At 30.7% G+C, this 18859-nt stretch overlaps 1 protein-coding gene across 1 annotated transcript in view; it reads right to left on the reverse strand.

The window, feature by feature from the left end:
- LOC105846673 (receptor-type tyrosine-protein phosphatase S) overlaps nucleotides 1–18859 on the reverse strand; it is a 124595-nt gene that overhangs the window by 16441 nt on the left and 89295 nt on the right. The window contains exons 16-20 of the mRNA XM_065814265.1: nucleotides 14631–14770; nucleotides 14244–14283; nucleotides 13632–13740; nucleotides 11472–11554; nucleotides 10359–11375 (exon numbers count right to left, since the gene is read on the reverse strand). Coding sequence (XP_065670337.1) covers nucleotides 10359–11375; nucleotides 11472–11554; nucleotides 13632–13740; nucleotides 14244–14283; nucleotides 14631–14770 — 1389 coding nt within the window. The remainder of the gene's footprint in view (nucleotides 1–10358; nucleotides 11376–11471; nucleotides 11555–13631; nucleotides 13741–14243; nucleotides 14284–14630; nucleotides 14771–18859) is intronic.

The following is an 18859-nucleotide window of genomic DNA, read 5'->3' on the forward strand; positions in this document are numbered from 1 at the left end:
CTGCTTTTTGACTTTTAGATAAGTGTAATTTTGAGTGTTTTAGATTTGTGTAACCTTACAGGTATAACAGAATTCAACTCATTTAATGCTCAATTATTATTTTTTCTATTTTCTGATTAACAATCTTTTGCAAAATATTTTGAAGGTAAAAAATTCTTAGCTGTTTAGCAAAATATGAATTTTGAAATTAAATAGCCTAATTTAGATAATATTAACTTTTCAAATTTTCAAGGCAGTCTGTTGACATAAGATTAACAATACAGTAATATACTAAGTAAAGTACAAATTACTTAAACAAGAATTTTAGAAAACTATGGCTTTAAATGAGAATGTTTTTGGCAAACTTGTTCCAGAAATAGGTTGCAGAAATTTGTTTTAGAAATAAATTGCTGTAACTGGTTCCAGGGTTGGCAAAAACCAGGGTTTTTTTTGGTTAATTCTGGGTTTATTGGGTAAATTTGGATTTTTTTAAATTTTATTTTTATTTGTTCTCTGTAAAAAACTTTTTGTTTTTTTGTTTCATGATATTAAAAATCAGTGTAACTTTCTACTTTAACTTTATTTAAAATAGATTTTATATATTGTTATTTAATAATTTATAACAAGAATTTTCAAATTATTTTGAAAAAGATTTTTAAATATAATTTAAAACGGTAATTAAATAAATTTTTCCCGTTAAATCTATATGTATTGATATATTTTAAATTTAAAAGGATTATTCTACATAATTAAAAATCTCAATGGAAATGGGAAAAAGGAGACTAGAGAATGGTAGGCAGTAACTGAAGTACAAATTTTTTTTTCTGCGCAGCAGCCTTGTTTATAAAGGTTCATGTTAATGAGTTAAGGAGTTGCGAGAGGGTTGTAACCACAATAACATAGGTTCCTCAACTGTAGTGGCCACTACTACTAATATAAATTTACCTTGGGAGGTGAATAACATAAAAGATTAAAAAATCTCAATTGATAAAATTTTTTGAATAAAAACTGCAATGTCACTGTTGTAAAAAATGACCAAAAACTACTTTGAGCTGACCCGAGAAAACCGCTTTGACAGGGTGAAACTACAATGTTTCCTGACTCCAAAAATGTAAAATTTGAAATCTAACTATTTCGTCCAAGAAAATAATTTTGATTTTTAGTTTTTAGTACTTTGCACAATAGGGCAAAATGACAGCTTTTCAAATTTTGCATTTTTACAGCATTCAAAAACTCTCCAAAATTAGCATTTATTACTCTAAAACATAACAGTCTATATAGCAAGTATAATTTGTATTTATTTTAACTCAGAAGATACAATTTTACCTACAATTTCATGGTTGAACTATATTATAAACATTTTGTTGCATCAAAATTGTAAATAAGCTAAAAATTCCGGGAATAGGCAGTGAACATGTTTATTTTAAGTTTTGCATCAAAATTGTAAACAAGCCGAAAATTCCGGGAATAGGCAGTGAACATGTTTGTTTTAAGTTTTGCATCAAAATTGTAAACAAGCTAAAAATTCCGGGAATCGGCAGTGAACATGTTTATTTAAAGTGTTTCACTTAACAGTTGTGTGAGAAAAATTTCAAAATGCCAAATTTTTCAAAAAATCATAAAGATTGTCGGAAATTTGTCTGTGTCTTGTGTCCGAAGAAGTGCTCTCGAGAGTTGACACAGTTCCTTGTTGAAAAGATCCTCAAGCATTACCATACAAGTCTTGATTTGACTGATACCAGAGTGCCAAGAGGCATTTGTGACTCATGTCGAACAATTCTTTGGAGAAAAGATGAAGGAAAAGATGTTAACCTGCCACCTTTGTTTCCTTTCTCATCTATAAAAGTTAGACCACCAACAAGAGATCAAGGTTGCAACTGTCTTATTTGTCAAGTTGGACATTTGAAGTTGAATGAGAAGAGCCCAGTGGACTATTCTAAACCTGTGGAAGATTGTACCCCTCAAAGATGTGGTGATTGTTTGAGTCTAGTTGGAAGAGGTCTGCCACATCAGTGCACTCCATTCACTTTTAGAGAGAATCTCAAGCAGCTAGCTACAGCTGATCCACTCGCTGCAGAGCAAATAGCTACTCAAGTCATCTCTACTAAACCTTCCACACCTGGTGGTACTGTCAAAATATCGCATCCTAAAGGCGGCCCACCACTTAGAGTTAAAACAGGTGATACTTTTATATATACATATAAAGATAGCAGGTTCAGAGGGAATACCTTTAATTTTAAAACTTAAAATTACAAAAAGTGTTAATATAATTTCATTTTTAGGAAGCTCAAGTGCAAGAACTCTTTTTTCTGAACCCAGCATCAAAACTGAAGATCTTGTACAAGTTCAGCTAAACACAGGACTGTCCAACCTTGGCATGAAGAAATTGGCATCAACCATCAACAGAGTCTGTGACACCAAGATTGTGGAGACTAGTTTTCTTGCTAAGTTTGAAGCCATTGGCAAACAGTTGTCTGAGTTTTTTACTCAAACCAGCATCCAAGTTTATCAGAGAGTAACTCCACTGACTTTGTGGTTGTGCATTGCAAGGATCTTGCCGAGCTTTTGAATGAAGTCCTGCTTTCTCGAAGAGTTTTCCAGAATCATATTGTCAAGTTGGGAATTGATGGAGGTGGAGGATTTCTGAAAGTTTCTCTTGGCATCATGGAGTTGGATTCTCACTGTGATTCAAGGTCACCACCACGGAAAAAACTTTTAACTCAGACTGACGCTTTACACTACTGCCAAAGACAGTAGTGTAAAGCGTCAAATGCTTGTGGCTTTATCAGAAGGACTACCAGAAAACTTTGAAAATGTGAGGCAGATCTTGTCTTTAATCAAGTTAGACAAAGTCAACTTTGTTGTCTCATGCGACATGAAACTTGCCAACATCCTTTGTGGCCTTCAGAGCCATGCAAGTACTCACCCTTGCTCTTGGTGCAACACAGAATCAAAGCATCTTTCTCAATCAGGATCTTTGAGGACACTAGGCTCACTTGTTGCCTGTTATTAAGAGTTTGCTAAGTCTGGTGGTGATATCAAAAAGGCAAGATCTTTTGGCAATGTAGTGCATGAGCCTTTGCTATCTGGTTCTGAAAACAAACTCATCTTGGAGCTCATACCACCAATGGAACTCCATCTTCTCCTTGGTGTGGTCAATCAAATGTACAAAGCCATGACAGAAGTTTGGCCCAATGTTGTCAAGTGGCCCTCAGCTCTCCACATTCAACAAGAACCATACCATGGTGGGCAGTTTGTAGGGAATGCCTGTCACAAACTTCTCAGCAATCTTGACCTCCTTCAAAGAATTGCAGAGACTGAGTCTGCTTTTCAAGTCTTTGGAATCATTGATGCCCTTCGAAAGTTTAAGTCTGTGGTGACAGCATGTTTTGGTATGGTTCTGGAGGATGACTTTTCTGAAAAAATTGATCGCTTCAGAGACTCATATTTGGCAATCATGAACATCAGTGTGACTCCAAAAGTTCATGCTGTTTTCTTCCATGTGAAGCAATTCATTGAGATCAAAAGGGCTCCCTTGGGGATCTTTAGTGAGCAGGCAACAGAATCAATGCATCATAATTTCAGCTCACATTGGCAGAGATACAAAAGAGACCACAATCATCCTGAGTATGCAAAGAGGCTTCTTTCATGTGTTGTGGACTACAACAGCAAGCATTTGTGAAGAATCAAATATTGAGAAGAATTTATTTTATGTACCATTTGCTCTTTATGTGTTTAGAATCAATAGGTTGTTTTTGTGTTTTGGCTTAGAATAACTAAAAGAATTATTTAAGAAAGTGTTTATTATTTCCATCTTGTTAATGAAAAACTATATCAGTTGTGTCAGAATAAACTATTATTCAAGTGAATTTTAGACAGTTATGTTTTGGAGTAATGCTTATTTTGAAGAGTTTTTGAATGCTGTAAAAATGCAAAATTTGAAAAGCTGTCATTTCGCCCTATTGTGCAAAGTACTAAAAACTAAAAATCAAAATTATTTTCTTGGACGAAATAGTTAGATTTCAAATTTTACATTTTTGGAGTCAGGAAACATTGTAGTTTCACCCTGTCAAAGCAGTTTTCTCGGGTCAGCTCAAAGTAGTTTTTGGTCATTTTTTACAACAGTGATGTATTTCCAAATAATGATTCAAATATTAGAAAACCTGCTCTGATAGCTGTTATTGTTGGTTGTAATAGTTAATAATAATAGTTAATAATTATTTAGTTAATAATAATAGTTAATAATTATTTAGTTAATAATAATAGTTAATAATTATTTAGTTAATAATATTATAGCTATACTGTTAATGTTGGTTATAATAGTTTATAAACTTTTTAAATATCTTTAAAAAAACCTAATAAAACCCAGATTACCTGAGTTTTATTGGGTTTTTTAAGGCGGGTTTTATTGAGCAGGTTTTTTAATCCCAACCCTGACTGGTTCCCATTTTATATTTCAAAAATTTGTCCCAGTAATGTTTCAGTAACATGTTTGAGTAATTTGTTACAAGAATAAATTTCAATAATCTTTTCAGTAATTTGTTTCAGTAATATGCTTTAGTAAAACGCCTCACACATCTTCTTCATCTAATAGGCTTGCATAGATGTAAACCTGTTATATTGTTTCCTGAATAGTATAATAAATGCTGAATCTTCCATATATCTTCCTAAATTGACTGACAAGTTGAAAGTCTCCTCACTCTTTTTTGAACTTAATCAATCATTTGCAATAGTAAACACAATATAAATTGTCAAAAAATCTTGATAACGTGAATATAATTATGTATATTTTTAAAATTTTATTTTCAAAAAAATAAGCAGACATCATATTTAACTTTCCACCTGATTAGAGGCTATATCAAAGATACTTAAATATGAATTAATTCTTACTTTTTGTGTTAAATTTATATGTACTTATATGTATATTAGGGTGTCCCAAAATGACATGAATTATTTTCATTTCTATTTCTATTTATGAACTAATTTGAGATTTTCAATCAACTTCATATGTATTTCTGTTTATTTAAACCAAAAAAAATCAACCTGAAAATTTTTATGTTTGACCCCTGACTACCCTTTTGTTTTTTTCCTAAAATTATGACAAAAAGGACTAAAAGTATTTTTCATAATCAACTTCACATTTTAAACAATTTTTTTGTTTAGTTTACTTTAATAAAACCTAATATGTTATTTTTGAAAAAAATTCATATATACAATCTTTCTTTTAAGAGTTTTCCCTTATATAATTCCAATTAAACTTCTTAGATTCATCTATTATTACATTTAAATAGGTTCATATTTTTAAATAGTTTTATATATAGTTTTTTATACTAAGGGGTCGCCCATAAAGTATGTACACTTTTATTTCAAACCTCTTCTCCCCCTTCCTGAATTTTGCTATTTTCCTACTTTTTTGAGTACCCTCCACCTCCCTAAAAGTACCTACGCTTTTTAACTAACTACCCAACATTTTGTCTCCTTAAGTTTATAATAAAACAACATGTCTCCTTAATTTTATAATAAAACAACATGTCTCCTTAATTTTATAATAAAACAACATGTCTCCTTAATTTTATAATAAAACAACATGTCTCCTTAATTTTATAATAAACCAGCTGCCCTTTATCTCATATATGCCATTTGCAGAACCCATCTCCCTCATCTGAGCGTAGGTACTTTATGGACAATAATATAAAAACCAAATGAAAATTTATTCAAAAGAAATTTCACCTAACCCCCCACCTCCTCATGATATCAAACCCTCTCCTCCTCTCCTTCCCTGACTATAATATTTTTCTGCCTAAAATAATGAAGTTTTAGAATTATACTTTTTAATTAAAATAAAAAAGATTTACTTAATAAATAATTTTAAAATTTATCAATAACATATAGTTTTATGACAAACAAGCAAATAAATGATTGGTATAAAATAAAAACAATAAAATTAAGCATACATGCAATATCTACAGGAGGTGTTAATACAAATGCTAGCAAGTTTGCTTCCACTGCAAATTTAAAAACGTTTAGCATAAAAAAATTTCAATATGCAAGTTTCAAGTAAATCATTAATTATTTTTAAGTTGAATGTATTTCCAAAAACAATCAAAGTAATTTCATTCAAAAAATCTGCATCAAAATTTACTTTAAATTTAAAGAGGACAGTATTAGGAGTTACAAAAGACATACACTTCAAAAATATTAAAACAAATCATTCAATACAAAAATATGAGTTTTAAACTCAAATTAACTATTTGTATAGCGTACATTTTTAAGCAGTGGTATTATGAGATCTATGTGATAATTTTTAAACGCCATTCGTTAGAAGGGGGGTTTCCTTAAGACTTATTAATTATTTACAGAAATTCTTTTATATTCCACTGTCTTCAAATAAGGCTTATATGCTTAAACTCACTATTAACACTAACAGGGACTAAACTGGGACTAAGAACAAAGAAATTTAAAGTAAACTGGGATTAAGAACAAAGAAATTTAAAGTAAAAGCCATTTTTTTTTAAATTATGACAACAACAAAAATATTTGAAAGGTATTAGTAATTTAAAAAAACATTGTTTAAGTTATTGAAAATTGAGTTTTTGAATTGCTAGTTTATTTATCTGTGGAAAAACGTTTTGGTAGTGTAATGCAAAGTAATGTAAAAATGTAATGTAAATGTAAAAAAAATTCTTTCTGCTCTTTATCTTTGGTGAAAGATTTTTGCAAGTCTTGAATTAGTTTAACAGCTCATTCCGCTGTGTCATTTAGAGATATCAATGATTTAACATATATATGCTTAATAATATGCTTAAACATGTGTTAAAATTTGTGATAACTTACCAAAACATTAGGCATTGGGCAAACTAACCACCATCTTTGTTTGAATATCCAAAAAAATTTAGAATGTTGCTTGACTTCAGTTCAACTAAATCAATTAAACAAGTACTTTGTTTCAAAAGTACTTGTTTAAAATCATGTTCCCAGTTTTCTCTTATATTTTCAAGAACTGTTTTAGCAAATTAGCTTTATTGCAATCAGACACATTATGAGAAAATAGTGAGAGTGGAGAAATGTCTTGACAAAAGCAACTATCAAAATGTTTGCTTTTGCCAATTCAGCAAAAACAAACATTTTTGATGTGTACAAAATTGTATACATCCATCTAGCATGATGGAAAGCCCCAGGTTTGTGCACTGAACATTTATTAGTTTTACATTCAATAATATCAAAAGCAAGTTGGCAATATTCTTGGTAATCATCACTTAATATTTTACGAGATGCAAGCCTTTTAGTGTGACAAGCATTAAAGTCACCAACAACAATGATATTGGCAGAAGGATAAGGAAAAAAGGCTTAGTCAATTTGATTAAAAACAACATCGAAAAGAGTGCAGTCTTGAGATGAAGAAGAGCAATATAATACACAAAGAAAGGTAAAAGATTAAAGTAGAACTAAACAAAAGCACATAAAAGAATAGTCTGTGGATTCAACCTAGTTTCCCAACAAATGGGTGAGTTCTTGCAAATGTTACCTAGGAATGTCTTTATGTCTTTGAGGAAAGTTATTTGTCAACATTAAGATTACAAGAAAAGAACACAGCTGAATTCAAATTTGTCTCACAAAGAGCCGTGCATTGAGTCAAGAAGATCCAGCTTTCAACATCCTAAACTGGAAATAATGTATTATAAATACATCTGTGCCAGCCTAAAAGAGAGATTAAAGAAGGGGTGCGAGGTTGGTCAACAGATAGAATCTGTTTACCCTTAAGTCTTTGCTGAGGAGGCCTTTTACAAAAAACAGTAGCCGGTTGCACTTAACATTTCCCCAAGAAGAGTATTTTTATTGAGACACCATTTCTAGCGTTTACTCAAGCAAGAGCCGCAAGGCAGGGAGGTTTTAATTCAGAGTTGGCTTTTTCTAGCCTTTACCTAAAAAAGCGTATCCTACAAGGCAGTAGGACATGAAGCAGGTTGTAGTGGGTTACATGTTACCAGTAGCAGGAAAATCTGACCTGACATAGTTACACAACAATGTAAATGGTTACATAACAACAAATATAAAATTAGCAAATATTATTCAATTCCGTATTTTTAAACAACTTTTTTAAATAGAGGTCTTTGAACTGTTTGTAGAAATTTTAACGCCATTGTCTTGGTTTGGAAGTATAGGAGAATGTTTTATTTCATCGCGTGTTGAGGCATAATTAATTTTGATGAGTTCTCTAACGCTACATTTATCATACTGTGATTTAAATGCTAGAGTTTTGTGATGCATCTCGTTAAAAGTTTCTTTTTTTTTTTGCCATTGTATATACTGCCACAAAAGCATGTGAGTTTGTTGACACTGGGATTGCTATCGGGAATTAATTTTGATTAGTTGTTGCATAAGTTGTCATTTTAACATAGGTGGTGTAGTAAAAATTATTCTGACATTGTGAGGTTAAAGTTTTTTTCTAAGTTTTGGACTGATTTTTGGGAGCCATGGAAGCTTAACTTTATATATATATATATATATATATATATATATATATATATATATATATATATATATATATATAAATTGTTTTTAATTTTATTAACAGTGGTTTTATAAACAAAATAAGAAAAAAAGTATTTTTTCAAGAACTGTTAAAAAAATATATATTTATATAGAGTCAGGGTGCATTTTAGCATTTTGCATACGCACCACGAACTTTCACACATGCATGAACACGTCTAGGCATAGATTGAACTAGTCGGATGCATAATTCTCTTGGAAATTCTTTCGAAAGCTTTTCTAACGCCTGTTGTAATTGCGCAACACTGGCTATGGTCTCTTTGACCAATCTCTTGTCTATCCAACCCAAAATGTTATTGATGGAATTGGGATCTGGAAAACGAGCTGGATAAGGCATAACCGCAATGTTTTTTCGATCAACCCACTCTTTGACCAAGATTGCAGTGCAAGCCATTGTGCCATCGTGCTGAAAAAATCCATTCTTGTGGTCTTCGGTAAAAAGTTATGGCTGTTGGCAAAAGTTTACTTTCGAGGGTCTCTTTGTATTCATACCGGTTAATTCTGCCATTATAAATGTTGTATGACCCTGTTCCTTTATGAGAGAAGCATCTTCATATTCCAACTGATTCGCCTTATATCCTTGGTATATTAAAACGCTCTTTAAACTTTATACCAGCCAGCCTCATGATGACTAATCTTGACTTGCAACTTATCCCCTCAAAATTGGATTTGTTGCTGAAAATGACTTTGGCCCAGTCTTCTACAGACCAGTGAAGTCTTTCTCTACACCACTTTAATCTTTTTAGTCAATCTGAGACACGCAAAAGTGGTTTTCGAGCAGCGACATAGCAATCTAAGCCTTTTCCAATTTAGGCATCTAGTCCATCTACTAACACTAACCTTACCAGACGTATTGGTGAACCCTTCAGTAAATTTGCAGTAAGAAATTTTAGGGTCTTGTCTAACCTTTGATAGAGATAACTTTGGTCTCTTGAAGTTAGCTTTAAAGGCCTACCAGGCCTTGGTAAATCTTTGACATCATTATGTAGCTTGTGGTTTTTCAATGTTGTTTGTACACAATTTGCTATCGTACCTTGTCTGAAACAACTTTTCTACCCATTTTTGTCTTTCTACTTTACTAAATAATGACCAATGCGAATAACTCAAGATATAAAAATGATAATTTAATGTTATTTTTGCAAGAATGTTTATATTGTTCGAAAGAAATCAACCACCAAATTTTAACTTTATTAAATTTAGTGGAGTCTATATTTTTGCAACATTAGAAATACAAGTATGTTCTAATTAAATTAAGAATTACTCAAGACTGGTTAACCTAACGAGTTGCAATTATAAACCAATCGATAGAGAATCAATTAATTAAGACATTTAATACGCTTTTAATTGCATTAGTTAGTTGGTTTCAAAGATAATTGTGAAAAAAACAAAAATTTCATACAAACAAAGTAGTGACTGTATTTATGCAACCCACTGTATATATATATATATATATATATATATATATATATATATATATATATATATATATATATATATATATATATATATATATATATGCATGCTACACTGCATACTACAATATATGAATTCAAATCATTTGAGGACGCAGTGTAATGTTTAAAAATTTTTGTAAACTTCCAATCAATTTGCAGAGACAATTTAATGAAACCAAATATGAAAAAAAAAAGAGTCATTTAAAATACTATTAAATACTAATGGTATTAAGAGTAAAATCATGTAATCCATTAAGTTTAGTATATCAAAAATAGAGGTGACATTTACTAACCATTATGTTATTGTTTATTAGTAACTAAGTAAAAGTCTAAGAAATAAACAAATAAAAAAAAACCAAGAATAATATAACTTACGTTGAACTAGAGAAAAACTTTGAAGTATTTTAAATTCATGTTCTATTTGTTTTTTTCCTGAGGAAATGTTTTTTATAAGCAGATTATTAACAATTGTTGGAAAATTTGAAATTGAAATACCAGTTTGACCGCATGTGACTGCTTCATAAATTGAATCATAAACAAATATATATTGCTCTTTTGATTGAACCATTAGCATTCTGTTTTGACGAACAGCTTCAAAGTAATTAAAAATATCAACTTTTTGTTCTGATTTAATTAACTGCAACATTTCATCAAGTAAAATGAAAACACCTGTGCGACCAACTCCACCACTGCAGTGCACAACTGTTAGAGATTTATCTGAATATGGAACTAAACATCGGAATCGATGGCAAAAGTTTAGCAGCATTGCCGGGTATTCAGGAAAACCATTATCAAACCAAGATGTAAACTGCATATGTATAAAATGATGATTTACTTTTTTAAAATTTAAAGAAATATAACGAATAACATAATCAGCAAAGTTTTCCGTTTTTGTAACACAAACATTAAGGCCACCATATTCTTCATTACTTTCTGGCCAATATTGAGCAGATTTTATTTTATTATTTTCAACGAGATTAGTAAGCATAATCACAGCTTTTGGCTTTTCCTGAAAAATCATTTGCCAAAAGTCAACAACAGTTTCATTTTTAGGAGCTTGGGTTGCAATGTAAGTTACTTTTTTGGAGTAGGAGGGTATATAATTTGCATTAATATAAGTGTTTTCATAATTAGTGAAACCAGAAACTAATTTGACTAGTGAGTGATCATATGGGACAACATTTGCATATCTATTTTTATGTGGATATTTTGTAGCTTCATTGTGTGGATATATTTTGTCTTTAGAAACACTTTCATGTTGTGTCATAAGATCTTTGTAATCATTTTTTTTTACATTCAAGTAATAAGCAGCAAATTCATTAACAGACAGTGGTGGCCATTTCTGGACAGTTTGTATGGCAGTGTAAGGATTATCGTTTTTCATAGACAACTCTATAAAAAAAATCACCAAAATTAAACCCTTACATGTTTTATTTAGCATACAAGGAAAAAAGTGCAATGCAACCAAGGTACAACAATAAACATTACCCTGATATTGCATCTTATCTTCATTATTTCGATTATGGATTACTTTAGACTGCTCTAATTTATCTTTATTAAGTTTATTTCTCCTGTAAAAAAAAAAAAAAATCAAAAAAACAATGCATTTCATAAACAAGTTCTAAAAATTTAAATATTTTAGTATTACAACATAGGACAAAAATTAATATAAAGCTGCAGTTAGATTACAGTATAGATGAGTTTCCACATTAGTTGAAAACTTCACATCATTATCCATGAAGAACAATGGCCTCAATAAAACATTCCCAACACCCCCATTAAACGCAAAGTCATTCCATTAAATACAAAAGTCAATTATTTAGTAAATAAAACATTTAGCAACAAATTATTGACTAAAAATTGACTGTTGATTTGGATTTTAAGGTTTTTTAAAGTATGTTTATTAACCGTTTACAATATTGACTAAAATAAATCAATATTGCAAATGTTTATAGGATTTTTAATTTACATATACATTAAAAGAAATGAAGCACACATATCTTTTGTTACTCATTTATTAGTGTAGATTAAATTTAATATTGATTTATAATTGGTAATATTGTAAACTTTTAATCAAAGCCTAATAAATGTATACATCCAAAGGATTAAAGTGTATGTCACTTTCCATAAAATTATATATACAGTTTGAATATTTTTGATGATATATTTTCAGCAAATAGTGTTTATTGAATATCTTTATTAAAAAGCGCTTTTTAAATATCTTTATTAAATAGCATTTATTGGATATCTTCATTGAATGATCTTTATTAAATATCTTCATTAAATAGCATTAGTTAAGTATCTTTAAAAAAAATAATTTTTAATTATAAATTTAAATGTTTCAAACTTAAAAATAATTATAAATATTAATACAACATTTAATTGCACATTTCAAAATTTAATGCATTACATTAAAAAAAAATTAATGCATTACATTAAATAAGACTAGAAAATGAACAGTCAACTTACAACAAAATAGTAATAAGGTTCAAAACGTTTGTATATATATAAATAAAAACAATATACAGTATTGTACAAATTAATTGCATCAAACATTTTTTTCTTTTTCTTTTTTGTTTTATTCTGTTTTTTCTACAATTTAACTGTGATTAGAACGATAAATAAATTTAAAAAAAGTAAATAAACAAAGATTGACACTACACCAAGAAAAAGATCTATAATATTAACTTTACTTCAATATTCTGATAAATCTCAACAGGAGATAGTCACATTATATTCAGTAAACCAATCTACAGTTAGCCGGGTTAAGAAGCATTACATTGCAACAGGCAGCTTATCACCATTAAGACAAGGAAAATGTGGTCGAAAACGAAAGACCACAGAAAGAGATGACTGATATCTGATGCTGGAGAGTATCAAAAATCCATAAAAGACAAGTGATCAACTAATGAATGATTTAGCTACACATGACATCCATGTATGCTTGAGTACTGTACTGAGGAGGTTGATAGCTGTTAGAAGGTTTGCAAGAGCTATTTTGTTTATTATATTTATATAATTATACTATTTTTAAAAATTGAAGCCATTAAATGGAAGAGACTTGATAACAGTTAATTTTTTTATTTATTGATTGCAGGTTTTATTTTCGGATGAATCACATTTTGAAGTGCAAGGCCAGCAGTCACAGTTTGTCACACATTGAACAATATGCCAAGCATCCAGAAAAGATGATTTAGGGTTGTTTCTCTGCTTTTGGGCCAGGAAGACTCTACCCAGTTACTGGCATGATGAACTCTGACACTTGCATTGAGGTTCCGCAAGCACATTTAATTCCAGAGATGTTAAAAGTGTTTCCAAATGGAAACGGAATATTACAGCACGATTTAGCCACATGCCATACATCCAAAAAAGTCAAGAAATTCATGGCAAAAAATATTAAAACACTTAAATGGCCTGGCATCTCTCCAGATCTTATTCCAATTGAGAATCTCTGGGATGTTGTAAATATTAAAATGATGTTTTATAGTATTAGTATATAAATATAATAATATATAAATAATACATGTTTTGTATTGTTATAACTAGCTTTTTTTTGTAAAAAAATTCAAAATTCTTATTACTGTTTAATTTATAAAAAATTATTCATTTTTTTCTTATTTGTACTGTAATTTATATTATAAAACTTACATTTTTAAAAATACTATCAAACCGATAAATAAACCAGGTATTACAATTAATCCAAAAAGATTTAAGCGTGTTGATGATTTTCTAATTGATGGAGTAAAATTAGAATAAGCTAAAAAAAAAATAATAAAAAAAATTAAAAAAAGAATAAAAAAAAGATAACCAGATTTTATTCAAATCCTAAAAAAAAAATTCAAATTAATTACATAAATAAACAAAAGAAAATATTTATTCAACACATACTGATGTCTCAATTAATTTGAAAACAAATTAAATTTCATAAATAGTGATTGACCAAAACTCTGTTTGGTTTTAGCTGTGGTTAGAATAAAAATTTCAAATTCTGTTTCAATTAGAATATACATTTTAGATTTGCCTATAATTTCGGTTAAAAAAATCTAGTGAAAGTAAACTAATAAAATCTATTTGCAAAAATAGATACATCTTATTTTGAAAATATAACTTTGTATTTCACACTATTACAAAAATAAAATTCCTGAATTTTCCTAACTATGTTATTGTTCAAGAATTCAATATTTAGTCAACAATACTTTTCCTTTGTTGAAGTAATAATTAGCAAATTAATAGGTTGTCAACAAAAAAAAAAAAAATTACCAATAAACTCAGGTAGCCAAGGACTTGTGTATACACGACCCTAAAACAATGTTAATAAAAAAATTAAAAAAAAACTAATTTCATATTAGTTCAATGCTTTTGGCTATACGTTGCATACTTTTTCTTGCAGTATTTGTTTGCAATAATAATAAAAAGAAAGTACAATATTTTGTTTATTACATTTAAAAAAGAGTACAATTGTCAACTTACAAAAGTTAAAAGAGGAGTATAAAAGTCAATTTATTATAATTACTTAAAACTGCACCTTTTAGGAGACTTGACAACCATTCCTTATAAACATTGTATACACTCAGCAATTAGTTTACAAATAAAATAACAAACAATGCTTTCCACTTAAATTATAAATATTAAAAATTTAAAAATTACATCATCTAGAATATTTCTTTGAAACAAAGTATATGTTTGACCAGCAATCAGTTTACCATTTAAAAAACAATTAGTATTGTTTTGATAATTACTAACTTGATACCCATCAAACTTCTCAACTGAGAAAGTTTCATTGTTGCCTAAAACACACAAAAAAAAGTTAGATTAATATTGCAATCTTTTTGATTTTCATTTATCAACAAAAAAAAAAATTATGTTATTCATGAAAAAATGTTCTGTGTTATTGCAGATGCTGCATATGTTATTTGCATCCAGCTACTATCTTGCAAGAGGCCTCCTAGGCAAAGACTTAGGGAGTAAGCAGAATAATTCTACTAACCAGACTTAAACCTCTTCTTCATCTATTAGGCTAGCGCAGATGAAAACCTGTGTTACATTGTTTCCTGCCTAGGATAATGACTGGTGGATCTTCTTGACTTTACTCATAGGTTTTTGCTTATGCCTCTTTAATAGTGGCTATGCAACTTTTCCTGTTATCTCCAAATGAGAGTACAGCTCTAAAACTCAGTTTAATAGTTCTGAGGTCAGATGCTAGTAAGGTTTCCCGAATTCTGTGGTAGCTTCCCAGAAAGGCTGATTCCATCAACAGCTGCAAAATGTCAGAGCATTAACAGTGCCATGAATGATGTCCTTGTTAATGCTTTTGGTGCGCATTGTCAAAGCCACAAAAGGAGCCCTAAGTTACGACTTAGGGTTAATGACCAGAAATGAGAAAATTGCATAGCCTTTGCTTAGGATGCCGTGCTCTATCTATAAGTAAAGTTCTCTTTAAACTTAAATCATACCAAAAGTAACCCAAAAAAATAAACATAAAAAACCATCCCCACCACGTTACTGTTTTAATATATCGTTTAACAATACTAGTGGTCTATGAAGAAATCTTCCAGCAGTTGAATCTTACCTCTTGCAAAATTCACCAAACTTGCTTGCTCTTAGTGAGAATAATTTAAATTGCGGCTGTGGCGCAGTGGTTAGACCGTTTGCTTTAGAAGCAGGAAATCCAGGTTCAAAACAAGCTCTGGAGATATTTTCGTGTCACGGTAAGGAAGGAGGCCTGAACTTCCTGGTTAAATGCACTTCCGTGGTGCTCTATGACAAGACCGTTAGGTCTTCTTAAGGCACCTAAATTTAAAAAAAAAAAAAAAATTCCACTATTCCTTCTTCAGATCTTAGTGTTGATGGGTACTATCCTTTAATTAGCAAAGACTCCTATAGCCGTACGCTAGGCTTGGGGGTATACATACGCTTCAATTAACCTATTTGTTATGAAATCAGGATTGAATCCTTAGACCAGTCTTTTATGTGCTTCCACTTAGCATCTCTTCACTCTATCACCTGTTTTTTATATCATTCTCCTTCCCAAGACTGCACTCTTTTAGATGTAATTTCTGATCAAATTGACCATGCCCTGACCATGAAAAGTTATCTTTAAATCTTTCATCTCATACTTTTTTTTTGGACTCCCTCTATCATTGCACTACTTACTACTACCTTAAAGCTGACTGAGATTCTTTTCGTGATTTTCTTTGTGATAGTCCTTGGGCTGATGTCTTTTCCCTCTCAGCTGAAAAATGCGCCTCCTATGTAACCTCCTGGATTCAGGCAGTAATAGAAGCTTTTATTCCTTCTTGTCAGTTCCAAGTCAAGACTCATTTTACTCCATGATTTTCACCTTCTTGTGCAGCAGCTTATTGTAATCATTATTTTTTATCTTTTTCAAAAAAAAACTTTCTTGAGAACAAATGACTATTTATTATTGCAAGAAATCCATGTAAGAAGTTGCTGTCTGATGCTAAGCTCCATTATTCCCAGTTCACTACATCTTGTATCTTATCTCAGAAGATAGGCTCTGGAGACTTTTGGAAAATCTTCAGCAATGTCATTAACAAGGGTAGGTCTAATAATCTCTCATTCATGGGAATGAACTTATTACCTCTCCCAAAGATAAGGCAGAACTATTTGCAAAAAACTCTTCTTCTAATTCGACTCTCGAATCTTATGGCCATTCTCTTACTTCCATTCCGATTAAACAGGTTAACCCATTTTTAGACATTCAAATCACTTAAGCTTTCATTGCTAAAATCATATCTTGATTAAACTCTTCTAAGGCTTGTGGTCCAGAAAACATTCCTGTCATAGTCTTACAAAATTGTTCTCTAGAACTCTCTTCAATTTCCCCTAAACTGTTTAATAAGTGTTTGGCTGAGTCTTGTTTTCCTGCCTGCTGGAAAATGGCACCTGTTGTTCCAATTTTCAAAAACTCTAGTGAACATTCTGACACCTCCAATTATCGTCTGATCAGTCTTCTTTTTTTATTAGCAAGGTCTGTGAGTCTTTGATTACCAAATATCTCACATCCCATCTTGAGCCAAATAACTTACTATCAGAAAATCAATACAGTTTTCAATCCTATCGGTCTATCATTGACTTGCTAACTGCTGTGAATGAAAGATTTTATTGTGCATTAGGTGGAGGTAGAGAAACTAAGGCTATTGCTCTTGACTTATCTAAGGCTTTGGATAAAGTTTGGCATGTTGGTCTTCTGGATAAGCTTGTTTCATATGGTGTATCTGGGAGAGTTATTGCGATTATCAAATCCTTTCTTTTTAACTGCTTTATTAAGTCATCCTTGAAAGTTAACACTTTTTTCATTTCCAGTAACTTCTGAGGTATGTCAAGGTTCTATCCTTGATCCTGTTTTGTTTCATATCTACATTAATGGTCTTCCTGACAACCTTACATTTAAAGAAGCTCTTTTTGCTGATGACTCAACTTTATAGTCTTGACAAAAAGTCTTTGCTTTTCTATTATTCTCGCTTGACTTTTCATTCTGCAAAGTCTAATTCCTATACTGTATCTGTCCCTGCATGCTTTAAAAACTTTCATTCATCTAGTTTTTTTCCCAGCACTTCGACCCTTTGGAACTCTTTCCCATCTTCATGTTTTACTGACTCATACAACCTATAATTTTTCAAGTCTCCTGATACCATTTCCTTGCTTTCTAACTCTATTCTTTTTCTAGTAACTCTCAACTTAATAGTGGTTGCTTGCAGCTTTGTTGGGAGTGAATCAAAATAAAAAAATAAAAAAATAGGAAGATCTAGCAGCTGTGAGATCCTTTTCAAGCTCAAATGCCCTCTTCAAGCAATTAGAGTGTTAGCTTCTTATTAAAACAAGATTAAATGGTAGTATCCTCAGTGTACAATGCCACCTTACATATGAGAATTTCAGGAGATCATTAGTTTAAATTAAAAAAAGTATAGGGCCGAGGATAGAACCTTGTGGAAACCCTGTAGTCACAGGAATTGAAGAAGAGTGCTGTCTGTTAAAGACAACTTTTATACTATGATTGGTAAGGAACGATTCAATAATTTAGAAGATGTTACCTGATACACCATAAGATAAAAGCTTATAGAGAAGACCAGCATGCCAAACTTTATCAAAGGTTTTAGAAATATAGAGAGCGATAGTCCTAACCTCTCAACATTTAATGCATGATAAAAGCTATTGGTTATTACTATTAACAAACTTGTAGTAAAATAAGAAAATTAAAATTCCATATTGATGACCAGAAAGTAAGTTATTAGAGTATGGAAATCGCAACAGCACAATGTGATGAAAACCACAGAGAAGAGTGAGGTTTTACTTGGATTCTTTGAGATGGAATAAAAGAACCTATGTCACCCTGAATTCAAGAAGTTACATAAGAAGCACATTTGTTAGCAGGAAGACGCAAGATTTCTATCCAAGGGCCATTAGGAAGAAAATCATGAAAAGAGTCCCAGTAAGCTTTAAGGTAGTTGTAAGTGGTACCATGATAGAGGGATTCTAATGATGAAGTAGAATGAGATAATAGTTTTAGAAGAGATTGAACCATGATCAGAAGTACCTAGGGTGAATGTGGAGAAACTGAGCACTGATTAGAATCAAAAACAAGATGTAAGTTTAGTAGAGATGGTAAATGATTCAGAAATTTGTCTGAAAAATTGTCTGGAAAGCGAGTTGGAAATTTGACTATTTGTGTTAAAAATTAAGAAAGGCAAAAGTTGTATGCTTTAACGCCTGCAGAGTCACTGAAACTAGACACTGAAAATTTTTATAAAAAGATAACATTTTTAAGCAGTAAAATTCAAAATAATAATTTATTTATAAAATGGTTATTTTTAAAACTTTCACATAATTTCACTTTATTTGAGACCCAAATTTTT

The sequence above is a fragment of the Hydra vulgaris genome, chromosome 12 (genome assembly GCF_038396675.1).
Source record: "Hydra vulgaris chromosome 12, alternate assembly HydraT2T_AEP".
Lineage (NCBI taxonomy): Eukaryota > Metazoa > Cnidaria > Hydrozoa > Anthoathecata > Hydridae > Hydra > Hydra vulgaris.